This window comes from Scylla paramamosain, chromosome 2, assembly GCF_035594125.1.
Source record: "Scylla paramamosain isolate STU-SP2022 chromosome 2, ASM3559412v1, whole genome shotgun sequence".
Lineage (NCBI taxonomy): Eukaryota > Metazoa > Arthropoda > Malacostraca > Decapoda > Portunidae > Scylla > Scylla paramamosain.
Window position 1 is genome coordinate 18,173,233 of NC_087152.1, and position 26,768 is coordinate 18,200,000.

Consider the following 26,768-nt stretch of genomic DNA (forward strand, 5'->3'; position numbering starts at 1 on the left):
CACTAATAAAAATATACTAACATTTATATTAAGGTTGCTTATGATAGAGGCGAGCCCCGTAATTGGACAGTGGCTGGAAGGCGGCTCGGGATTGGTTGGCTGACTGGCGCTCAAAAAGAGGAGTAGGTGTTGTGTCCTGTCTGCAGTTTGACAGTCCTAAGGAATCTATATTAAGAAGAATCTATTAAATCCTTAATCAGTCCTGTGAACGGAAAGGCTGAGGAGGGACGCATAACAGGAAGACTTAACTGGAATGCGAGTCTGAGGTGAGGAACCCAAGACCTACTGAGTGGAGATTCTCCTATTTCGTAAAAAATTATTGTTCCCCACAGTTGTGGTGATCCACCGCTGGTACCAGACCAAAGAGTCCTCCTTCAAGAGAGCAATCTGGTTCGGCATAATTAGAGGCCGCACGCTGTGTAGTATGTCAGGAAGTTCATCTGGCAGCGATTGTAGGAAGTTGTCAAGTTTCTTCTTGAATTTGTTGACGGGGTGGTGCCTCTGATGTGTGAAAAACTAGAGGACAGGAGAATCTTAACTCTCACTGGAGCTGTTGAAGGGAGGGCCTGCCTCGCACATGCGTCCAGTGCGTTCATATGACTTGGCCCTCAGGAGATGGGAGGGGTCAGGTCAATTTTTGGATGATCCTCTAGATTTTTATGGACTGCCACTGTCATTGGGCCTTCTCTCTCTCTCTCTCTCTCTCTCTCTCTCTCTCTCTCTCTCTCTCTCTCTCTCTCTCTCTCTCTCTCTCTCTCTCTCTCTCTCTCTCTCTCTCTCTCTCTCTCTCAAAAAATAAAAATAGATACAAAAAATTTTGAGCTTAGTGAACACCTGTATTGTAATGACAAGCTGTTTTTCCTGCAGCCATGGAGCCACAAACAGGAAGAATACCACACGTGCGGAAAATCAGCCATGATATGGTGCTGCTACGGAGACGCCTGGTGGAACTCAAGAGACGTGCAGGTCTGCTCTGCTCGGAGGCCCTGCAGCACCAGCTGAATTTCACATTGGACAGTCTGGACCAGAGGTGAGGAGCAAATATGCATGTTATTTATCATAATTTGTGAGTGAAATTCAGCATTTACATGGAACATCTTTAGTTGCTCAGTGACAGGCCACTGAGCTTTTTTTGTATTGGTGTGTGGCACAAGGTCTCACACCACCATTCCACATTTCCTCTTTGAGCACCAACTTAGTGCACTATGGACTTGATGTCAAATCAAGCTTTACACAGTGAATGATTACAGGTAATACTTTTCTGAACAACATTGGGCCTGTGCCTCATTGCCTCCTGAACTAGATCAAGTTAGGTAAAATGAAAGTATATTCCTTAGACTTGAGGTCTGGAAAAATCATTGATCCCGAGATAACTTTTGAGACATTTGCACTTCTGATCAGTACGTTTTAATGGCATGCAGATGGACTTGTATTTCATTTCACTCAGAACTGTTTGCTAACTTTATTCTTTGCCATGAATGAACGAACATGAAGTGAAGCTACAGCTCTGAATAAATAGTTGGGAACTATTTTATCTCACAGTTAATGTATTTTTGCAGGATCCTTGGTCACAGCTCACTGCTGGAATTAAGCTTTAGAGAAAAGTATTTGGATTTGATGAACAAGAAGTCAGAGGTGCAGCAGAAAGTTAGTTTGAGTGGATTATCTGAAGTGAAAGTGGGTGTGAAGAGAGTGGTGGGCCTCTTTGATGAGCCTGAGCCACTGCCTCCCCCAAAGCACCACAAAGTGGAAGATGACATAACAGAAGACAGTGAGATAGAAAAGGGAGTGTTCAAACTTTATGAAACAGAAGGTACCATTGGAGATGTTGCCTATGCCACTGCATATCTAGTGAAGAGCAAGGTTTGTATGGCTCTAGAGAGATGTGGAAGATCTTATGTCAGCAAAGTGTCAGGAAGATTGATAGGTATGTGATGACAAACAGCTATCATCATCACTAGCCTTTATGTGATTCCATATTTGACTTCATGTGGCTTCTCTCTTGCAATTTTACCTTCTGGAAGGTTTCACAAATAAGAGTAATGCATCAAAGCTTGTGATATAAATTATGAGAACTTGTCTTCGTAATTCAACAAATGTATCAGAAGTAAAAATGCACATAATATACTTGCAGCCTGGTGAGGAAGGAGGAAGGGTGGCAGAGCTGGAGGACTTGAGCCTGGGTACTCAGAGTGGTGTGGCAAAGATGATGCTTACACCAGAGAGACTCTCATTACATGAAACTGTGTATTACTTCACTGCCGACCTCTATTACTATAAGGTGATTGTTCATTTCTTTGTTAATTCATGATTACTTTGCTGCAGTATTGTAGTATAACAGAACTGCTTTTATTGTATTGGTATTGGTCTGAAGGGTAACATATAGTCAGTAAGGAAGAACTTGAGATGTCTTATGACTTTGAACATCAGGATCAAGATAAGGAATGGTATAAGAACATTGAGAGTTAGAAATATAATGTACAAGGAAAAGTGTATGTACAACCTGAGACAGGTATAAGGTTGTTATAAATTAAATCCTAATTGATGAATAATGTAATCAAGTTTATTGGAGTTAGATGTGAGAATGGTATAGGGAGAATGACCAATTATATTTGAGAACAGTATACTATTGAGAAAACCCTAACCAGGTATAAGCCTAGGTGATGAAAATGCAAAACTGTGTGCGTGTGTATGTCTTTTTACCTGAGGATTATGACTTTTCTATGCTTTCAAAATAGTTCACAAGTTTTCAGTTTTCTTTCATGCATTTCCTATACCAGGTTAGAGTTTTCCCAGTAGTACAAAACTTGTGTCAGGACTGAGCATCTTATGAGTTCATAGGTGAAGGAGAGGTGCCACCTAAATGGAAGAGAGTAAATTTGATATTCACTGAAAACAAATAGCATTTGTTCACTTGTGTTTAATAATCCAGCTTCTCTTGTTTGTCAGCACTCTTTATTTCTTCTATGTTGATGTGTGTGTTCTTATTGTTGCCTCTCCACTCCACCCTCTCTAATAAAAACATTTGCAAACTATTTTTCACTTATAATAGTTATTATTTCTTTTTACATTTTGACAAGGTATTTGAGTTCTATAGTCTTAGCTGCAGGCCATCAATAAATAAACATATTTTTGCAGATAACATAAAATAGGGGAAGGTGCAAGAAGCTGTCAGACCTACATGTGTCAGTCCCTATTTGGAACATCCATATTAATTTCCATCTATCATCCTCATCCATAAATTTGTGTTATCTTTCTTTAAAACTCCATGAATTTGTCTGATCTTCTTTTAAAGCTTCCTAATGAGTCGGCACTAACTAACAGATGCTGCATGATGAGCGAAGGGAGGCACTGGACCACCTGGAGTCAGAAGTGCCAGGTTTGGAGGTGGTGAGGGGCACGGAGCCAGTAGTGCTGCAGCTCCTGAGTCATGGACAGCACCAGGTGGAAGTGTATTGGGGCTTAATTTGGCATGACCTGAACAGCAGGTTCAAGTACAACATTTTAGTTAACTGCCCTGAAGAAGGTAAGTGTATGCAGCCAGATATTGCGAGGTTTTCTTTCTCTCTTGAAACATGTGTGAGACATGTAGGAGGTCTTTTCATCATCATTATCATCTTACTGAAAATGCTCGTTTTCACACAAAGTGTTACGCAGCTTATAAATCTCTCACACTTTGTGGTCATAGAAAATCCCTTCTCAAATGTTCATCCTTCTCATGTCTTCCTGCAGACACCACCTGTGGATCTTCAGTCTCCACTGGTCTACCTCCAATGCTAACACTTTTATGTCTTTCCTCCTTCCTCCCTCATGAAAAAAATCCTTCCTAACTTCTTTATATCTTATTTCTGTATGGATTTACTTTTTTCTTTTTTCCTTCTTATGTAAAAGGACACTGGCCAAAGGCAAAAAAAAGTTGTTGAAAATAAAAAAACCCACTGGAGTGCCAGTCCCCAAACAGAACTCAAGAAGATTATTAAGAAACAGAGCACAAGTGTCCTGAAACCTCCTTGAAAGAGTTCAAGTCATAAGAAGGAGGAAATACAGAAGCAGTCAGGGAGTTCCACAGTTTACTAGAAAAGGAATTAATTATTGAGAATACTGGCTAGCTCTTGCATTAGAGAGGTGAACAGAATAAGGATGAGAGAAAGGAATTCATGTGCAGCAAGGCCACTGGGGGATGGGAAGGCATGCAGTTAGAAAGATCAGAAGAGCAGTCAGACTGAAAACAGCAGTAGAAGATAGCAAGAGATGCAACACTGCTACAAAGAAAAAGAGGTTGAAGACCATCAGTTAGACGAGAGGGGATGATGAGACGAAATGCTTTTGATTCCACCCTGCCCCCATATATATGAAGCATACTCCATACATCAGCAGATAAGGCCCCTGTACAGAGTTAGCAGCTGAGGGGTGGGAGAAAAGCTGGTGAAATGACTCAGAACACCTAACTTCATAGAAGCTGTTTTAGCTATAGATGAAATGTGAAGTTTCAAGTTTAGATTATTAGTAAAGAACAGGCTGATGATTTCAGTGTAGAAGAGGGGGACAGATGAGTGTCAATGAAGAAGAGGGAATAGTTATCCGGAAGGTTGTGTTGAGTTAATAGATGGAGGTATTGAGTTTGCTCTGCCCCATTCACAAATTTTAGAGAGATCAGAAGTCTGGCATTCTGTGGATCCCTATATGAGCTGTTTAATTCTTGGGGGGTTGGATGGCTATGAAAAGACATGGAAAAATGCAGGATGGTATCATAAGCATAGGAGTGGATAGGAAAAGATCATTGATGAACAATAGGAAGAGTGGGTGACAAGATAGAACCCTGAGGAACACCACCATTATTAGACTTTGGAGAAGAACAGTATCACAGCAGCAATAGAACAGCCAAAAAGGAAACTTGATATGGGGCTACACAGAGAAGGATAGAAGCTGTAGGAAGGTAGTTTGGAAATCAAAGCTTTGTCCCAGACTCTATCAAATGCTTTTGATATGTCTATGGCAACAGTGAAAGTTTTGCTAAAATCCTTAAAAGACTCGGTAAGGAAAGCCAGAAGATCACCAGTAGAGTAGCCATGATGGAACCCATACTGGCAAACAGATAGAAGGTTGTGAAGTATTGGATGTTTAAAAATCTTCCTGTTGAGGGTAGATTCAAAAACTTTAGAGATGCCAGAAATTAAAGCAATATGATGGTAGTTTGAGGGATTAGAGTGGTCACCCTTTTTAGGAACAGGTTGAATGTAGGCAAACTTCAGCAAGAAGGAAAGGTAGATTTTGATAGAGAGTTCGAAGAGTTTGACTAGGCACAGTACAAGTATGGAGGCAGTTTTGGAGAACAATAGGAGGGACCCCATCAGGTCCATAAGCCTTCCAAGTGTTAAGGCCAGTGAGAGCATGGAAAACATCTCTATAAAGGATCTTAATGAGTAGCATGAAATAGTCAGAAGGTAGAAGAGAGGGAGGTACATGCCCTGAATCATCCAAGGTAGAGATTTTAGCAAAGGTTTGAGCAAAGAGTTCAACTTTAGAGATAGACAAGATGTCTATAGACAAGATAGCAGTGGTGCCATCAAGTTAAAATAAAGGAGGGAATAATGAAGTAAAGTTATTGGAGATGTTTTTGGCAAGGTGCCAGAAGTCATGAGGGGAGTTAGATTTTGAAAGATTTTGACATTTTTTATTGATGAAAGAGTTTTTAGTTAGGTAGAGTCATGCCTTGGCATGATTCCAGGCAGATATGTAAAGTGCATGAGTTTCAGGTATCTTTTGTGTGGCACCTCTCTATCAGTGATCTGTTATGCACTTAAAACTTGGATCTTGTGGTATTTTTATTGGTTCTGTTCCCCAATGTGGAAACATTTAATAAAGCATAATACCATTGGCCAGATAGTTGATATAAGGTAGTTATGAAATTATCCTAACGTTTCTTCACTTTTCCAGTTGTCGCAAGGTACAGCACAGCAGATGTCTACCCTTACCTGAGCAAACAGATGAAATTACAAACTGTAGAGGATGTCATAAGTTTTGCAGAGGCCTTCACAGATCTCTAGTGCCAACATTGGGTATGTGCTGATCTACTAGCATATTGCTTTGAGCAACCTCACAAACTCTGTTATAAGCCCTCCTGCATACACTGAAGGTTAGCATAATATAACTTTAAATTCACACACACAGACAATTTATTAAAACCTTGACAAATGTACATCTTGGATATGCATAGTGACTTAGGTTGTTAACAGTTTATAGTGAGGCACTGACAGATCACCTCACTCCAGATTATAAGCAGTTTATAGTAAGGCATTGACATTTTGCCTCACTCTAATAAGTCTAATTGAATTATAGATCACACAGACACAAAGATCAGATCAGTTGTGGACCACACTTCAGGACAGAAGCAAAGATCAAGGAGGCCTGTGATTCAAGTTCCTCAGTTGTCTTGTTTATATTTGAAGTGGTAGGAGATTGCAGTCACCATCTTTAACTTCCTTTCTTTTTTTAATTTTTAGTATATGATAGTTATTTGAATTAGCATCAGTCTGGCAGTTCATCTGCACATTTTGTAGAAGCATATGCACCAGTCTGTTGCCACACAGTCAGCACTTTGTAATGCAGCATGGTTTGGAATTGGTTTTCATCTGCTTATGGAATGCTTCTTGAATACCCAAGTCATTCTGCATAAAATTTGCTAAGTAGAAGAAAATTTTGTGGGCACACTAGTACATGGAACATGGACAAGCAAAAAAGCAAGCATCATTACTTTTCACCAATATTAAGCATGTAGAAACTAGTGTGTGTGTGTGTGTGTGTGTGTGTGTGTGTGTGTGTGTGTGTGTGTGTGTGCGCGCGCATGCGTGTGTGTGCACGTGTGTGTGTGTGCGTGATACTCAAACTCCAGTAGACGAGCATTCTAAGAATTTTGTGCAGTAATCCACTTCTACAACTGCACTCAAGAATAGTTGCAGCAAACTTTGATTTTTATATTTCATGCAGAGTTACAGGTAATACTTAGAATATCCAATAATTTACAATTTTCATAATTCAGACGAGGCCACATTTACAATCAAACTGAATTAGTGAGGATGTATTATACTAGTTTGTTTGCATTAGAGTGGAAGGGAATAAGATGATGTACTAAAGTTGCCATCTTCCCATCATATGCCACACCAGTACAAGGTTGACTATGATGCACCTTCTTTACTAGAATAATTCATAAACTGAATCCCCCGTTAGTGAGAGACCATCTTAGAGCAGGTCTGCAGGATAAAAGTGTTCCTCAGTGCTTTGTCTACTGAGTGACTAGGCTTTCTCATATTTTTGTCCAAGAGGTCTTAATTATATCTTTAAAATTGTATCAATAACACCAACTAATTTGTTCCAATAAGTGAGCCTGAACAGAAAAAAAAAAATAAATGGTCCCTATTTTTATTCAAAACTGGCACAGGAAGTTGTTACTGTTGTGTTATCACAGATAAGGATGTTCTGCGCAGTAAGGGGCAGTCATGGTAGTCAGTCCTTGTCACCAGATATACAACAACATTATGTCAGTCACACTTTTACTTTTTAAGTTTGCATCTGTGGTATTAGACTGGATTGACATGAACCACTTTTTGTGGTCAGTGGCCACCACTAAAAGTATGTTTGCCACATTAAAATGGTGAGTAGGAGCACTGTGCACATAAGCCACTCAGTGGTAGCCACAAATGAGGTCAGTGTCTTTATGGATCTCACAGAAGTAGCATTTGTCTGCACAGTTTTTGTGAAGATGAAGCACAAAAATGCAAAGTACTGGGTGCTCCCTATAGTAACAAACTATTGGATGGAGCATTCCAGACATTATTTTTCTTTAACATTCTTGTTACTGTATTCCTTCAGATTCAAATCATAAAGTGGTGGTGTCTTCACCTCTGTGATCAATATTTCAGTCAAATGACTCTTTAGCCATTTTTCCCACTCACAGAAAGGGGTACTTGTTGCAGTGACAGACAGGACAGCGCAAAAGCAGCAGGAGGCAGGATGGCTGTAATTGATAGTGACTCATAAGTATGCTGCCATTTAAAATAACAGTTTCTATCGCAGGCCACTGTGGCCACCCACAGTGGTATGTTCAGAAAAATGGCTCCACCTACCACAACTCAACTTTTTTGTGGCACAAAAAAAGTGTCCCATGTGAATGGAACCATATATGTGTGTGTGTGTGTGTGTGTGTGTGTGTGTGTGTGTGTGTTCTATATTTGACCATTTTTTTTTGTGATGGCCACTGACCACAAAAAGTGGCTTGTGTGAATCCAGCTATACTTTGAGACTATCTAAATGACTGGTACAACAGAGGTGGCATCATCCTGCATATAGAAATACATGTCCATACAAGTTGTAGGGCAGTCCTAAAATCTTTTTAAAGCTTTGTACTAACCACCAGAAAGTGACTGACTAAATTTACAAGTTGTGTTGTAGTTGTGCCCAACCCACTCATAATGAACACCACATAAAAGATGATTTCCTTTCAGAATAATGAGGTGATGGATGAGTGATTAATTACACACATGAATCAACTGAAAATCACAAATACCACATTCACACACTCCACTTAAAAAATATAAAATATTACCAAATATCCCAGTATGATGCATCCCTAATTTGTCCCTTTATACACAAGCTGGTTAACCATAGCCCCCAGACATGGGTTGTGTAGAATATGTCTTTTTCTACTTGTCAAAGAAAGCAACTGAAAGGCAGAGCAAGGAGTAGGGAACTGGAGTCCTCCTCTATGTTTTTCCCTACTATGATACAAGGAATAAACATTGCTATGGATAGAGGAGTAGATGTAAAGGTGATGTTTAGAACGAAGTAGAAAAAGTTCAATTAAAAGATAAAACTAAATGTAAATCATTTAGAATTAGTACAAAATGAGGAATGTATAATGGAGTAACATTAATGACTACATTGTTTTGAAAAAACTAAGTGAGGACTGTGTGAGAGAGTAATGTTATTAACTGCATTGTTGTGAATTTGAGACATGGAATGTGAGAGCAACAGAGAAGAAATTGAATATTATACAGTATTATACAGTCTGAGGAGAAACACTGGGGAAAACTCAAAAGAGCAATTAAGACATGCAAAGAATTGGTGCTGTAAGAGAATTGCCTGATCAAGCAGAGCAGGTATTCTAATGGTATGATAAGTGGAAAGAATGAAAGTGAGATTGGTAAAGAAACTAGATCTGATACCAAAGGTGCAAGACTTAGGGGAAATCTGTGGGTGGAATGGATGGACAATGTATAAAAAGCATTGGTTGCATTTTTTGGCTCATGTAGGTGCATGAAAAAAGGGATGAATGGTGAACTTTTATGAATGCATGAATGGAGGCATGGCTTTATGAGAAATTCCCTCACATCTGGCCTGATCTGTAGATCAGGTCAGGTACAGAGAAGAGGAACCTGTCATGATGCAACATGGGTAATCCAGCTCTGCTGCTAATGTTGCCAGTATTGAGGAATCTGTCATGATGCAACATGGGTAGTCCAGCTCTGCTGCTAATGTTGCCAGTATTATACATATAAAGTTATTTAGTGAATAAAATACACAATCTGCTTAGTATTCACACAAGAAGCTTGTTTTTCCAGTTATGCACTGTATAAACTTCAATATTTCAGTAGGTTGGATGTCTCTGTGAAGATTAATATTACAGATATCCTAACATGTCACAAGATAAGGGAATGATTGTGAATGGATATTTCTAGTTGCCTTGTCTCTGTTACTTTCCTCCTGATATTTATAGATTATTATGACCTTAAGAGGAAAGGATTTCACATGTTTCAAAAGCTAGAAAAAGGGAAAGTAAAAGGGGCAGGTCAAGGAGACTGGTATTCTCTGTATATCTCCTTTGATGAGACCTCAGTCTGGTTCATGGGTTATGTTTAGATTTGTACTAATTGATGATCATGTGATTAATTGATTACTGAATAACTGCTCTTAGCATAACACAGTACAGTGCATGACTAGGGAATCAAGCTTATATGGACAGTTCCACTTTGTACACCACACCAGACATGCTCCACAACTTGTAGTGATGGTACAACAAGGATTACTCCTCTCTCACCTAGAGACCAAGATGTGAGAGAATGCTCATAAAATTTATTGTATGCATGTAGTATATAGATAGTTAGATGCAGATTTCTTGTCTTAGCTACCCACCCTCCCCCCCAAAACACTGCCATCCAGTATTATACACCTCCCAAATAGCAAATACTATAATACAGTCTTAAATTCTCCCACAGGATTGAATGAACGAAGGTGTGCCTCATCCTTGGCTATCTTGTACCCCCAAAGTCTCAGTGCTTCACCACAAACACTCTGGATCTGTTTCACATCCTCCCAAGATAAGTCCTGCTGCCAGTGGATTGGTGCAACTTTGGAGTCACGGAAGGTGCTGGACACCCCGCCTATTGTCTGCTTGGTGTGCGTGTCAAGGAATGCTTGCACTCGTCGATGGTAGCTCAGATGGAAGAACTCAAACAGCTTCCTTGTCATGTTGTAGACATTGAAAGACAGATCCTCATAGCGTACCATCCTGTTGAAAAACAGATGTGGCTTGGTTACTGTCACACAAAGGTGTTGCAAGTGTTCAAAGTTTGTAGAAGGACAGGATATTTGTTTTGACTTAGAAATTAACTATCTAGATATCAGTTTGTTTTGACTTATAAATTAGCTATCTGTGGATCACTCATATTTTAAAAGGGAAGGGACTCGTGTATGGATCTAAATGATTATATTATGAATCACTACTACCCTTGCCATTTTCATAGTGTTTAATAACCATGCATCGACTAATGTCATAATAAAAAGGAATAAAGATACACATATTTTTCAATGACATATTTTTCAATGATATATATATATATATATATATATATATATATATATATATATATATATATATATATATATATATATATATATATTTTTTTTTTTTTTTTTTTTTTTTTTTTTTTTTTTTTTTTTTTTTTTTTTTTTTTTGTGGGGGGGGGCAAGGGCAACAAAAATCCAATAAAAAAAAAAGGCCCAATGAGATGTCAGTCCCTAAATAGGATGAAAAATTAAAGGATGAATGTCTTGAAACCTTCCTCTTGAAGGAGTTCAAGTTATAAGGTGGAAATATAGACGCAGGCAGGGAGTTCCACAGTTTACCAGAGAAAGGGATGAATGATTGAGAATACCGGTTAACTCTTGCATTAGAAAGGTGGACAGAATAAGAGTAAGAGAAGAAGAAAGTCTTGTGCAGCGAGGCCATGGGAGGAGGGGAAGCATGCAGTTAGCAAGATCAGAAGAGCAGTTAACATGAAAATAGTGGTAGAAAATAGCAAGACATGCAACAGTGCGGCAATGAGAAAGAGGCTGAAGACAGTCAGAGGAGAACAGTTGATAAGACAAAATGTTTTTGATTCCATCCTGTTTAGAAGAGCAGTATGAGTGGAATCCCCCCTGATATGTGAAGCATACTCCATACATGAACAGATAAGGCACCTGTACAGAGTTAGCAGCTGGAAGGATGAGAAAAAATGGCAGAAATGCTCAGAACACCTAACTTTATAGAAGATGTTTTAGCTAGAGATGAGATGTGAAGTTTCCAGTTCAACAAAAGTTAAGGACAGATCAAGGATGTTCAGTGTAGAGGAGGGGAACAGGTGAGTGTCATTGAGGAAAAGGGGATAGTTGTCTGGAAAGTTATGTCAAGTTCATAGATGGAGAAATTGAGTTTTTGAGGCATTGAACAATACAAAGTTTGCTCTGCCCCAATCAGAAATTTTAGAGAGAGCAGAAGTCCAGTGTTCTGTTGCTTCCCTGTGTGAAATGTTTAGTTCCTGAAGGGTTAGTCATCTATGAAAAGACATGGAAAAGTGCAGGGTGGTATCATCAGCGTAGGAGTAGATAAGACAAGAAGTTTGGTTTAGAAGATCCATGATGAATAATAGGAAGAAAGTGGGTGACAGGGCACAATCCTGAGGAACACTACTGTTAACAGACTTAGAAGAACAGTGACCGTCTACCACAGCAGCAACAGAAAGGTCAGAATGGAAACTTGGAATGAAGTTACAGAGAGAAGGATAGAAGCTGTAGGAGGATAGTTTGGAAATCAAAGCTTTGTGCCAGACTATCAAAAGCTTTTCATATGTCTAAAGCAACAGCAAAAGCTTCATCAAAATCTTTAAAAGAGGATGACCAAGATTCAGTAAGGAAAGCCAGATCACCAGTAGAGCGGCCTTGTTGGAACCCCATTAAAGCTTTTCATATGTCTAAAGCAGCAGCAAAAGTTTCACCAAAATCTTTAAAAGAGGATGACAAAGATTCAGTAAGGAAAGCCAGATCACCAGTAGAGCGGCCTTGATGGAACCCCATACCAGCAATCAGATAGAAGGTTGAGAAGTGATAGATGTTTAAGAATCTTCCTGTTGAGGATAGAATCAAAAACTTTAGAAAAGCAGGAAATTAAAGCTATAGGACAGTAGTTTCAGGGATTAGAACAGTCACCCTTTTTAAGAATAGACTGAATGTAGGCAAACCTCCAGCAAGAAGAAAAGGTAAATGTTGACAGACAAATGTTGACAGACAGAGTTGAAAGATTATGACTAGGCAAGGTATAAGCACGGAGGCACAGTTTTGGAGAAAAATAAGAGGGACCCCATCAGGTCCATAAGCCTTGTGAGATTTAGTCCAGCGAGTGTATGGGAAACATCATTGCAAAGAATTTTAATAGGTAGCATGAAGTAGTCAGGGTGGAGGAGAGGGAGGAACAAGCCCTGAATAATCCAATGTAGAGTTTTTCTTAGCAAAGATTTAAGTAAGAGTTCAGCTTTAGAGATAGATGAGATGGCAATGGTGCCATCTGGTTGAAATAAAGGAGGGAAAGAAGTAAAGCTAATGGAGATGTTTTTGGCTAGATGCCAGAAGTCATGAGGGAAGTTAGATCTTGAAAGATTTTGACACTTTCTATTAATGAAGGACTTTTTGGCTACTTGGAGAACAGACTCTCATGAAAACAGGCAGAAATATAAAGGGCATGAGATTCTGATAAAGGAAGGCTCAAGTACTTTTTGTGGGTCACCTCTCTATCATGTATAGTCAAAGAACAGGCTGTGTTAAACCAAGGTTTGGAAGGTTTAGGTCAAGGAAAAGAGAGAGGAATGTACGCCTCCATGTCAGACACTATCACCTCTGTTATGCACTCAGCACACAGTGACGGGTCTCTGACATGGAAGTAATAGTCACTCCAAGGAAAATCAGCAAAATACTTCCTCAGGTCCCCCCAACTGGCAGAGGCAAAATGCCAGAGGCACCTCCACTTAGGGGGATTCTGAGGACAGATTGGAGCAATAGGACATGATACAAATATGAAATTGCAATCAGAGGACCTCAACGGAGAAGACAGGGTAACACCATAAGCAAAAGGATTTGAGGTTAGGAAAAGGTCAAGAATGTTGGGCATATCTCCAAGACGATCAGGAATACAAGTAGGGTATTGCACCAGTTGCTCTATGTTGTGGAGGATAGCAAAGTTAAAGGCTAGTTCACTAGGATGGTCAGTGAAGGGAGAGGAAAGGCAAAGCTGGTGGTGAACAGTGAAGTCTCCAAAAATGGAGATCTCTGCAAAAGGGAAGAGTCAGAATGTGCTTCACTTTGGAAGTTAAATAGTCAAAGAATTTTTAATAGTCAGAGGAGTTAGGTGAGAGGTATACAGCACATATAAATTTAGTTTGAGACTGACTCTGTAGTCGTAGCCAGATGGTGAAAGATTCAGAAGATTCAAGAGCGTGGGTATGAGAGCAGGTTAAGTCGTTGTGCATGTAGATGTAACATCCAGCTTTGGATTGAAAATGAGGATAGAAAAAGTAGGAGGGAACACAAGAGTGGCTACTGTCAGTTGCCTTAGACACCTGTGTTTCAGTGAGAAAGAGAAGATCAGGTTTAGTAGAGGAGAGGTAGTGTTCTACAGATTGAAAATTAGATTAAGACCATGAATGTTGCAGAAGTTGATGAAGAAAAAGTTGAGGGGGGGTGTCAAGACACTTAGGGTCAATACCAGAGGAGCAGTCTGACCTGGGGACATTTGTGGTCTCCTACCCAGATGGGGACTCCAAGGTTGGTGTAGTAGTTGCCATGATAATTTTGAATTTTTAAGTGTGTGCATAATTAGGTGCTTGTGTGAAGGAAGAGAGTAGTCTTTAGAGGGAAGGCTGTGACTGCTCCTTTGTGTTGTGATACACGAAGGGAAATGTTCAGTGAGGTCACAGCTGGGTTTAATGATAGGTTCACAGCACCCCCTGATCCAGTGCCTTAGACCTCACTGGGAGTAATTATTGTTTCAGCAGAGTAGATACATAAAACTTTAAAATTGTTTTGTCCATCAAATTTGATGGAAGTACACATAGATAGTAATTTTGTACACACTTTATAAAAAGAATATTCACATCTGTTTTGTATTAAGATTTCTCTCCCTAAAAAAGCAAATTCACATGATTAACAGAAGTACATAATTATCATCTGATTCCTTCATGTTCTTGTAATCTTGTTTTTAGTCATTTATTTAAGGGAGGCTGTAAATTTGTTTTCTATGGCATGTTATTTCTATCAACTGCTACTTGTTTCTTATATTCACAAGCATTTTATTTAGTTACAAGCATCTTTCACCACTTAGAAGGCAACATCTTAGGAGCAATATCTTTTTATGATGCTTCCAATACATATAATAAGAAATGTGGACTTTGTTTTGTAATTTACTTTAAATTACAAACCTGAAGGAATTTGGAAACATTGTCTGGAATTTCTTGGCAGTATGGAAGTCGCTGACAAGATCCTGACACAACCAGGCAGGGTTGTCACAGTCAGGGTTGTCAGGGCACCAAACACGGTGGCGTCGGGACTGCATGGTGCCCCGAGGATCTCGCACAAGCAGCAGCACCTGCACACCAAGCCTGAAACACACCATTTCCCTGCATGTGTGTCTCAATGCTACACCTTTCAATATATAACTGCACTAAACCTGAAATACACCATTTCCTTGTCAGGTGTGTCTGAATGTTGCATCTTTCACTACATAACTACACTAAACCTGAATCACAACACTTCCTTGCTATGTGTGTCTGAATGTTGCATTTTTCACTGTATTAACATTCACAACACTAAGCAACACAAGCGATACAGTGAACCAAAATATAATAAACCAAAAAATAATATATTCATTGTAGATTCCAAAAGAAAACAAATGTGCAAATAAGTCTCATTATAATGAATCTCAGATATAATGTGCCAAATACTGTAAATGAACATTCACTGTGTGTATTGCTGAAGATATTTTGGAGAAATGGCAGATACAATGCATTACAAACCAACATTGCAACACACACAGCGGGCCATTTTCAGACTGCCAGTCATCTCCCTACTTTGCATCACAACTGGTACTTCATTATACCACAATGCTTCATCAAATATACATAGACCATCTAACCAGTAATCTCTTAGAAACACCCATTAGAGAAATTCTATCATTTTACTATAGACTATTTGCAACTTTTAGCACTTACTGTTTATCTTGTAGGAACTCTGTGGTGAGGTTGAGCCGCAGCCTGACAGTTTTGAGGGATTGGAAAGGGAACAGTTTGCAGAAGGGTGTGAGAAATCGAGGACTCCAGCAAATGTGAGGGAAGGCTTTGCAGTACTGCCAGAGCCGCTTGTTATGCTCAAAGAGCCACTGGTGACCCTGTCCATAGTTCAGATAATGTTCTGCAAAGTTGTAAATCAATTAAATATCCATCTACCTACAGTATGTATGATACATTCAACAATCTCCACATCTATATCTTTGGTGTATTATGTCTTCCATGAGTGAACTCCCTCCAAGGGGAATATCATCATTACTAATTCAAAACAGGTTTCTAGCAGCTATGCAAGTCCCTCATCTTTATGCACTAGAATACACATTGCCCTTGTGTTTGTTGTAGCATTTTGATTTCACACTCTCTTAGGGATGGTATTCTTGTTTCTTTATGTGTCATGTCATTCCCTTAATCCCTTTATAGCATGTCCAAGTCTATGCACCACCAGAGCCCCTTGCCAAACTCACCCATCTCACTATAATCACAGTTTAGAAGATGGTGCAGGTTATGCAGCGCCTGCTTGGCTGCCTTCCCATGGCGCACCTGTTTGATGTCAAAATCCATCAGTGGCTCATAGTGGTAGTACGTTGCTGGATGGCTTTGCAGAACATCGCCTGAAAAAAAAAAAAAAAAAGTAAATTATTTAACATTGCCTTCACATCACTATTGTCAGCATTATAAATGTTAAAGCAAGGAGACCAAAGATGATCTGAAAATGCTATAAGGAGGAAAACCACAAGAAGGATGACCATCTGATACATCACGTATGACTTCAGTAAGTTGGAGAGACTCAAGAGTCATTCAGTTAAGCTTGGCCGACCCTTACATAAAATCCTAGGTTTCAACTCAGTCCAGATAGGATGACCAGACTTTAGACTCCCTTTGCATCTTTTCCTTGCATACTCTAGGGATCAAGTTTGTGTGTCTGTGAGTTGCCTTACCCAATACTACTGCTATTACTACTACTACTACTACTACTGCTACAGCTACCACTACTATTACCACTACTGCTGCTGGCTTACCGATGAAGGTGGATCCAGAAAACCAAGAAGAGATCACCAGATGAGTTACTACTACTACTACTACTACTATTACTACTACAGCCTTACCGATGAAGGTGGATCCAGAACGCCAGGTAGTGATGACCAGGTTACGCACAGGTTTTCCACCGTACTCTGGCACGAAGTCCTCTAGGCGTCTGAGGGAGATGGAATGGGCACTCCCTTTTCATATTTCACACACACAAAACACACACACACACGATTTATGTGCACATGTCCAAATATTATTTCTATGTTCGTACGAGAGAGAGAGAGAGAGAGAGAGAGAGAGAGAGAGAGAGAGTAGGCGATCTGCTGTGATAGACTTCTTGGTTACTTTTATTATAGCCGTCCCAAAACTCGGCTGCGCGAAGAAACAAAGATTTTTCCTACAAGAAAACAATAAAGTATTTCAAGCCTGAAGATCAGCCTTGAAAATTGAATTATTACTTGCCAGATGACAGTCTCTAACCAAATTTAGCTCAATTCTTAAATGCTTTTTGCTTTCATCGATTACCTATTTATCTATCTATTCATATATATATATATATATATATATATATATATATATATATATATATATATATATATATATATATATATATATATATATATATATATATATATATATATATATATATATATATATATATATATATATATATATATATATATAAGGCTTCAAATAATATTTGTTAGCTCTTATGGTTGTTTTCATATTAACGCAAATCCTTATTAGGATATTACTAAAATTATCCAAATACCTTGAAAACCCCAATAACTTGCACTAAAGCCTGTTATATGTATAAGTGAGGTCAAGTTACCAAAACGTTCTCGGATACGAATTCAAACCGCAATACATTCAGAAATCTCTAGATAACAGAAGGCGTTTCATTCACTCGTAAACAAACATGATCGAAGCAGACGAACCAACACATTACTTAATAATACTCACTTGGTGTTCAGTGCAGGGTGGAAGGAGTAATCCAGCATAGCCTGCCTTATTATTTGCCTCTCCGTCTTCAGTATCTCCTGCACCGTCTGCTCCAGGGTGTCCATCGGGGTACTTTTCTGCAGCAGCACCTCAGCCGTCCTTCGCTCGGCGCCAGCTCCCAACAGATCCGTCTCATCCACCACCCCCGCCTCTACTCCCCCGCTTAGCCCATTGGAGTCTGATGAGGCAAGTGTTTTGACTCATGAATACCTGTACTGCTAGAAAAACGATAATTAGGAAGGTTAAACAAACAACTGAATAACTCTCTCTCTCTCTTCGAATACATAGCTACTATATACCCATGTTATTTGGGATTTACCGTTTCAAGAGTAGTTAGATTTGTGAGGTGTTCTACTACTGAGAATGACTATACTTCAGAGAGGTCAGATGATTCATTTTACACAGTAGCTATGGATCATTATTAAACAACCCAGAACCAGAAAATCTTGAAGTTTTGACACACAGTTCTTTTATAAATGCTATTTCCAGGCTATAGGAATGGGAATTACTACTAAACAACTTCCTGTGAGCGCTTCTTTTCCATTCATAATGTAGAATAATCATCAAACAAATGCCACAACCACGAGAGCACTACTGAAAAAGAAAAGAATGCTGACAACTTTCATTCAAGTCTGTTGATATACCATCGCAGTTTTACGGTTTCTTATGATATGTGAATTGCAACACTTATTCTGCATAAAAATAAACAAATAGATAAATAAATAAATAAATAAATAAATAAAGGAGAGTTAAAAAGGATAAGTGATTGTCCTTTCCAGATTGTAAATGAAAGGGAAAATTTATAGTTGAAATACGGAACCTTGCCTATGTATATACTCCGTACAGCATTCTCAATCTTTCTCAAACGGTTCATGTAGTGATAACCAATATATATATATATATATATATATATATATATATATATATATATATATATATATATATATATATATATATATATATATATATATATATATATATATATATATATATATATATATATATATATATATATATATATATATACGTAGTTTCCTAGGTGACAACTAAGATGGGAATTACATATATTTTATTGTATGATTGTTCCTGTAGATTGCCTGTAATTCTCTCTCTCTCTCTCTGTGTGTGTGTGTGTGTGTGTGTGTGTGTGTCCAAACCCATGCACGTACGTCAGCAGTTTAATATATAGAGCTCTTGTCTAAAAATAAACTATCACTCAGAATTTTACAAGCGTGCACAAGTTACTGAACCTCTCCAACTTCTCTCCAACCTCTCCAGTAAGAGACGTCGCAGTGAGCGTTTTGATACCAGATAGCGCCAGAATTTTTAATTCTCGCCGGAAAATAAATACTTTTTGGGGCAAGATTTTACAAGCTTACAAAGGTGTATCGTTGCACAGTAATGCGTCTGAATTTTAAGTCAATTAATTTCGTGATAACTGACAGCACATGACATTGTTTGAGCCTCTATTCATAATTTCAGATGATATTCTTAAAAGAGCCTATAAGTGTATCAAGGCAGGCAATCTGTAATTTTCTACTGACCTCAATGGAAGTATACTAATATATACTTGCATTTTCATGTACTAAACAACAGGCAAATCAATTTAATGTAAAGAAAATATAATTTTGTATCAGAGACTTTATTTTTGCGGTACGATCACTATCCTCGGGTACTTGGGCAGCGAGCAAACCAAAACACAGGACCACGCTTACTCGACTACTCTGCACAATGGATACATCACCGCCACAGTCATGGACTACAGCGGAATTAAGAAAATTCCTGAAAGAACGAGCTATATCCTATTCTGGATACAGTAAAGCAAAGTAAAGGCCTTTGTATCGGCAGAACTGAGAGGCTATTGTTTACACTTTACACTCCTTCCTAACGGCGCGCGGCGCTTTCTTTAACTGAAGAATCATGATCAAGATAAGTACGTCGTACGTCCGCTAGCGGTGCTGTTCTTTTTTTTATTTCACTGATTACTTTCATATACAGGACGTGTCAGTGATATCTGATATTTTTCAACATTCCCAGATAAAATGCACAAGCCGAAATCAACATCCTTTTATTTTTACTGTTCATACTTACTTAAAAAAAAATCATTACCTATTTTTAGTTTTATCTTATAATTCAATTAACAAAGCCTTATTATACACCAGTAAGTATGAATATTAATATTAAGGGTTATGTTTTTAATTTTAGATACACTTGTGCAGCAATTCATGCTGTACTTTTCCTGCACATCGATTTCAAATTTAGCTAAGACACCCCTTTGCCCCAGGAAATCGGAGACAATTAAAAAGCTGGCGCTGATAGGTATCTACCAGCCTCACTGCGACGCCAGAATGCTAAGTACAGAGTACGTAATTAAGTATAATATAGCAACACCGCGTTCTTCGATCCCTCTTCCCGTAACGAGCTGGAGGGAAGGGCGGGTTTTTTGGGAGTGGTGGGAGTCAAAGACAGAGTACTACTAGACATGCCTCCCGACATATACCTAGGAAATGTTTAACCCCTTCAATACGATGACGCCTATGTAGGCATCATGGTTGGATTCTATTTTAGGTGTTGTTAAGCGATCCCGCATCCTGTTTTGACTGTCTTGACAGACTCCGTATTTTGTCCTTGAGGTTCTGGTGCTCCTTTCACCCTCCCTGTTCCCACCAGTCACATAAATGAGCTATCCAATGCTCCACCCTCTATTCAGAATGAGTAAGTCTCACTGGCGGCGCCTTACATCACAGCTTCCATCTCCCTATGGTCCTTCCCTTATCTTCCATATCCCCTATCCTTCTCTTGATCCTATACCCCCTCCACAAGGAAGAGGAGACTTTTAGGGGGGGAGGTATTGTTCCCCCCCTTCCCTTGTTCATTCCTTGCCCTTTTTACCCTCCTCTCCCTGCCTCCTCCTTACTCTCTCTCTCTCTCTCTCTCTCTCTCTCTCTCTCTCTCTCTCTCTCTCTGTGTGTGTGTGTGTATGTGTGTGTGTGTGTGTTGATGCGGCTGGGAAGGTCGTCTTATGGCAATTACTTGATGAATAAACGTAGTCCAACTCGTGTCTATTACTTCTTTTTTACGTGTGTGTGTGTGTGTGTGTGTGTGTGTGTGTGTATATATATATATATATATATATATATATATATATATATATATATATATATATATATATATATATATATATATATATATATATATAGATAGATAGATAGATAGATAGATAGATAGATAGATAGATAGATAGATAGATAGATAGATAGATAGATAGATAGATAGATAGATAGAGAGAGAGAGAGAGAGAGAGAGAGAGAGAGAGAGAGAGAGAGAGAGAAAATGACTCACTTGCGCAAGCACACCTTGTAGTGTAGTGGTTAGCACGCTCGGCTTACAACCAAGAAGGCCCGGGTTCGAGTCCCGAGTGTCGCGAGGCAAATGGGAGAAACATGTGTGGTCCCTGTTCACCTAGCGGCAAGTAGGTACGTCATACCTAAAGATCGGTCAGTAGATGACCATAGGTGAATAACAGCTACCTACTAAACTCGTTTCTGATAACTTCGCCTTCCCTTCCCTCCCCATTTATTCCTCCTTCATCTATCACCACTTCTGTAATTTACTACCCTCCAGCCATCCCAAATCGTGAATGTGTGTGGGTGTGTATGTGTGTGTGTGTGTGTGTCGTACTTACAGCCAGAAAAAAACAACAACTGAGAGAAAGAGAGAGAGAGAGAGAGAGAGAGTGTGTGTGTGTGTGTGTGTGTGTGTGTGTGTGTATTAGAAATTAGATGAGTTACCGCTCGCGGTCCAAGGCCGTATATAAGTAATACGCGTTTTTGAAGCATCCGGAGCGAAGTGGTTAAAGTGAATTTTCCATCCCTGTCACTGCATTTCTACGTTACACTGATACAAGGTTGCTATAACTTGGGGAGGAGGAACACTACTACTACTACTACTACTACTACTGCTGCTGCTGTTGCTCGTGCTGCTGCTGCTGCTGCTGCTATTACATACTGATATTGTTATGTGATGCTGACTCCTCCTCCGCCTCCTCTTCCCTCTCCCCCTCCTATTGCTACGTGCTATATAACTGATCTCGTTAACTGACTCCTCCTCCTCTTATTTCTCCTATTATTTTTATGCAACTACTGTCCTTGTTAACTAATACTGATAAATGACCCTTCTTCCTCCTCCTATCACTACAAATATTTTTTTCTTGTTAACCGATGCTGCTATCTAATTTCACCCTCCCTAACATCACGGAATTCCTCACTACAGTATACGTCATCTAACCATCTAACCTCAAGTGCAATTCACCTGGGGCCTTCCCCACTTCCTGGTGTTAATGGTGTGAGCGACGAGGGACTTATGGGTCGGTATATCCCCTCCTACCCTCCTTCTTTCCCTCCCAATCCCAGCCAGCCCGACACCACCCACCCGTTGCTCTTCCACCCTCTCTCTTTCTCTCTCAGTCCCAACCAGCCAGCCAGCCAGCCACCAGTCCACCACCCAACTATAACACGGACCATAACGCCTAGCTGGCAACTGTTGGGTCGCGACGTGGTCAGTATGCAGATGCCGCTAATGTGCTTGGCTGGACGTGAACTTTTTTTGGTGGGAACTGTGTGTGTGTGTGTGTGTGTGTGTGTGTGTGTGTGTAATTCAATGCTAGATACTGATATTGAAATACAGTCCAGTTCACGTTCTCTTACTTATATCTGCCACGCTAGAATCGTTCAAGAAGGAAAATGTGGCGGGAGTAGGACAACGGCATGAAGCGGTATATCTAAGTTGCCCCTATAAGGTATTTAAGAAAGGATGAAAATCTTCAAAAATAAATAAATAAATAGATAAATAAATAATAATAATAATAATAATAATAATAATAATAATAATAATAATAATAATAAGGTAACAAAATTAACCTAAAAGAGAATACTTGTTTCTTCTGTTTGCCTGAAGAGGTATTCGATAAAAGGGAAGGAACATGGAAGTAACACGATAAGTAAATGAAACAAAAATTATATAACAATACATTCATCTGCTTCTATGTTCTCTTCTTGGGTTCCATACAGGGATTGCCATGAGTAGATCTGGCATGACTTTTTTGCAGCTTCCCTTGTGTTCTTACCTTCTTATTATGTTCCTACGTTCCCAGTAATCCTAAAATGAAGGATGGTCCGTGTCTCAGCTAATTTTCTATTTGTGTTTTTTTTTCTTTTTTTTTCTTTTTCTTTTTTTTTTTTTTTTTTTTTTTTTTTATACAGGGAGTGCCACGAGTAGACCCAATGGCTTCTTACAGCTCCCCTTATGTTCCCATGTTCCCAACACCCCCCGAGATGAATGATGCTCCTTGTCACTTCCCTGCTGTAGACCAGACACTAGACAAGAGGAAGCTCCACCTGTTAACTGTAATTAGACGGAAGCTGAGAACGGGAAGCTCTACGTGCGGGGAGCGTGACGATTCCTCCTCGCATTCCGTTCCCTCTCAGCCCTTTCCTCCCTCCCCACCTCCTCCCTTCCTCCTTCATTCTCTTTGTCTTAACAACGTTTACCTCCCCTCCCCTTCTCTCTCTCTCTCTCTCTCTTTCTCTCTCTCTCTCTCTCTCTCTCTCTCTCTCTCTCATCAGGGTAGTAGTAGTAGTAGTAGTAGTAGTAGTAGTAGTAGTAGTAGTTGTTGTTGTTGTTGTTGTTACTGTGGTGGCGATGTTAGTGATGACAGTGGTGCTATAACAGTAATGATAGTAGTGGTGGCAGTGGTGATTATGACATTATTTATGATGGCAGTAGTAAGTTTGTGCAGCAAACATTCACGCAACAGTTTTATAAGTGACACCACACCACCACCACCACACTTAGCGCCTAGACAACCGTCCCTAGGCATTAGCGAAACGTTGCTAATACATGAGTCAACAATAAACACTGTGCTCTAGGATAATGAGGGCCTTTATAGCAAGTGCGGGGAAGTCACCGTCCACTCTAACACGTGAAACATTTTGTTCTCTCACAAGGAAGGTTTTCTAAGGCTACAGCGATGAATAACCGGGATTTACGTTTTCAATTTTCACACACACACACACACACACACACACACACACGAACATAAGGGAAACAGCAAGTCATCAGGCCTACACGTGGTGGTCCCTGTGTGAAACATGCATGTACATATCCACCTATCAGCCTCATCCAAAATCGATCTAATTTTCTTCTAAAGCTTCCTAATGACTCAACACTGATGACTTGATTACTGAATCTATTCAATTCATCTACCACTATGAGAACCAATCGCTTCTTATCTCTTTTTCTATCTAACTTAATGAAGCTTGAACCCAATATTTCTTATCTTAATCCTGCAACACACACACACACACACACACACACACACACACACACACACACACACACACACACAGCTAACTCTACATACAAAACAAAAGCGCTAATGAATAAATCTTCGTACGAAAAACATACATAAGCATCTAACAACATGATATTCATACCGTAAGAAGAAAAATAAACAGATAAACAGACAAGGCAATAAACAAGCCTTCAAAACGTAGTACTACCAGTTCTCTAAACAACCTATAAACAAGTAAACAGATAATGAGATACAAACAGAAAAGAAAAGAACAAAAAAAAACAAAAAAACAGGGCATCACCTAAAGAAATTACACGGATATAGAGACATGTAAAGAAATGATTCCTCTAAAACGCATTTCGTCTTGTAGCGATCAATTAGGAGAGAGAGAGAGGGGCTACTGACATATAGCAAGGTGTGGACAGGTGTGTGTGCATTCAGGTGTATGAGACGTAAATCTTTGAGGAAGCTGATGAAGGTATTCAGAGAGAGAGAGAGAGAGAGAGAGAGAGAGAGAGAGAGAGAGAGAGAGAGAGAGAGAGAGAGAGAGAGAGGCGGCGAAAATAGCTACGTGGATAGGAAAGAAGGAAAGTGGAAAAATGGAACAGGTAAGGATGCTGATGATGATGATGAGGAGGAGGAGGAAAAGGAAACTCACCATTGGAAAAAGCGTGTTGAGCTGTACCATCGTCAGAATCCACTTGATAATCCTGCAAGAAATAAGAAGAAAAAATATATTACGAATGAGAGAGAGAGAGAGAGAGAGAGAGAGAGAGAGAGAGAGAGAGAGAGAGAGAGAGAGAGAGAGAGAGAGAGAGAGAGAGAGAGAGAGAGACACCCTTGCTCTGTATCTATCTTGTTTCCGTTGTTATTATGACACTCGACAGATAATGTGAGGCATAAGGAAGAGGTGAGAGGGAGAGGGAAAGGAGTGAGGAAGAGAGAGAAGGGTAATGTTATCGTTGGCGCTTCCCTTCCTATCGCCCGCATAACCTTTCCCCCCTCCCTCTAACACGAAACAAACTCAACAACACTTTGCATTCGGAAATAAAACTGTCTCTAGCGACGCTAAACTCACAGCCATACTACAGTAAATAGTAAACGTATCGTGTGTACAGTATTTAGTATATGGTCTCCTATGAATTGTTTTACATGTACAGCTCAGGGAAGGGAAAAAATAAAAAATAAACCGGGGTGTGACAAGTCGATGTTATACTGTAATTGTCTGGTGGTGTTTTTTTTTTTTTTTTTTTTTTTTTGTTCAAAACGTTTTGTACGATATGAGGACTTTAATTATTGTGAAAAGACTGAATACAAAATTAGAACTGCTTTGAAATCGTCAGTTTTTAGTCGTACTGAATCAAAATTTGCATCATTCATTGACCCTGAGACCCATTTACTGATGCCTTTATTAATTCATTCATATTTTTACGAGTCAAAGAAGCTGGCCAAAGAAAAAAATCCTCAAACTGGTGCTCTAAAAATTATCGAAGTGAGTCGAAAGTTGGTCAGTTATGGTCTTTTGGTGTCATGTTACTCGTCTTTTGAAACAGTTCAAGTAGTAGGAAAAAGAAGAAGAAGAAGAAGAAGAAGAAGAAGAAACAGCCTGAGAGATCCAGAGTTTACCACTGAAGGTGTTAAAAGTGTGAAGATGTTGGTTAATTCTTACAATAGTGAGGTGAACAAAATACCGTCACCTAAGCCTTACTTCCCCACTCACCAAGACTATGACCACCTCCGCTATCACCACCACCACTGCCATGTACATGTACCTATTATTGGCAACACCCATCATCTCTTATCACACATCATCACTATACCGCCACTTGCAGTCCTTCACACTCTCACTCACACTCCCTTTAAAAATACTAATGTGGTCTGCCCACAATCTTTAATCTACTACTTTACTTCAATTTCCTTTCTTTTACTTCTTCTGTCCAAACTCTTCAATATTCTCAATCTTTTTACAAGCAAAGCAAAAAAAGCAAAATGCACAGTCCTATCCAAAGATTGGTCACTATGAGCTCTGAGCTCTTTCCGTAGAGTAATGGCTGGCTGGGTGACCAGCAGACGACCGTAGGACGTAGATGAATGACTGACACACACACACACACACACACACACACACACACACAAACACCGCGTAGTGTAGTGGTTAGCACGCTCGGCTTACAACCAAGAAGGTCCGGGTTCGAATCCCGGGAGCGGCGAGGCAACTGGGCGAGCCTCTTAATGTGTAGCCCCTGTTCACCTAGCAGCAAGTAGGTACGGGATGTAACCTGAGGTGTTGTGAGGTGTTGTGACCTCGCCGTCCCGGTGTGTGGTCCGGTGTGTGGTGTGTCCATTGGTCTCATTCCTACCCGAAGATCGGTCACTATGAGCTCTGAGCTCTCCGTAGGGGAAGGGTTGGCTGGTCATCCAGCAGACGACCGTAGGTGAATCATACCGCGTAGTGTAGTGGTTAGCACGCTCGGCTCACAAGGCCCGTGTTCGAATCCCGGGCGCAGCGAGGCAAATAGGCAAGCCTCTTAATGTGTAGCTCCTGTTCACCTGGCAGCAAGTAAGTACGGGATGTAACCCGAGGTGTTGTGACCTCGCTGTCTCGGTGTGTGGTGTGTCAGTGGTCTAAGTCCTACCATACATAGACCTACCATAGTGGTCTAAGTCATATCATACATCACGCGCGTGTTTGTTCAGGGCGAAAGCCATTAGTTGTATACAACTTAACGAGCATATGC

At 39.7% G+C, this 26,768-nt stretch overlaps 2 protein-coding genes and 1 non-coding gene across 11 annotated transcripts in view; 2 read left to right on the top strand and 1 right to left on the bottom strand.

Moving 5' to 3' along the window:
* LOC135111257 (uncharacterized) overlaps window positions 1-10,850 on the top strand; it is a 32,627-nt gene extending 21,777 nt beyond the window's left edge. For 4 of the 8 annotated variants that reach the window (XM_064024520.1, XM_064024493.1, XM_064024507.1 and 1 more), the window contains 6 exons: window positions 868-1,030; window positions 1,560-1,863; window positions 2,135-2,281; window positions 3,325-3,526; window positions 5,938-6,059; window positions 10,272-10,850. In XM_064024520.1, coding sequence (XP_063880590.1) covers window positions 870-1,030; window positions 1,560-1,863; window positions 2,135-2,281; window positions 3,325-3,526; window positions 5,938-6,047 — 924 coding nt within the window. In that variant the 5' untranslated portion in view covers window positions 868-869 and the 3' untranslated portion in view covers window positions 6,048-6,059; window positions 10,272-10,850. Of the gene's footprint in view, window positions 1-33; window positions 267-867; window positions 1,031-1,559; window positions 1,864-2,134; window positions 2,282-3,324; window positions 3,527-5,937; window positions 6,137-10,271 lie in introns of all 8 variants that reach the window. The other 4 variants (XR_010273680.1, XM_064024502.1, XM_064024479.1 and 1 more) reach the window with 4 other exon arrangements.
* Window positions 6,159-26,768, bottom strand: part of LOC135111239 (carbohydrate sulfotransferase 5-like) — a 22,770-nt gene continuing 2,160 nt past the window's right edge. Inside the window, exons 2-8 of one of the 2 annotated variants that reach the window (XM_064024399.1) lie at window positions 24,689-24,740; window positions 17,640-17,856; window positions 16,754-16,842; window positions 16,112-16,258; window positions 15,573-15,771; window positions 14,784-14,963; window positions 6,159-10,564 (exon numbers count right to left, since the gene is read on the bottom strand). In XM_064024399.1, the coding sequence (XP_063880469.1) occupies window positions 10,243-10,564; window positions 14,784-14,963; window positions 15,573-15,771; window positions 16,112-16,258; window positions 16,754-16,842; window positions 17,640-17,856; window positions 24,689-24,740 (1,206 nt within the window). In that variant the 3' untranslated portion in view covers window positions 6,159-10,242. The remainder of the gene's footprint in view (window positions 10,565-14,783; window positions 14,964-15,572; window positions 15,772-16,111; window positions 16,259-16,753; window positions 16,843-17,639; window positions 17,857-24,688; window positions 24,741-26,768) is intronic. The other variant, XM_064024410.1, reaches the window with a different exon arrangement.
* On the top strand, window positions 26,172-26,240 carry Trnav-uac (transfer RNA valine (anticodon UAC)). The gene has a single exon. It is a non-coding gene; the product is annotated as a tRNA-Val (tRNA).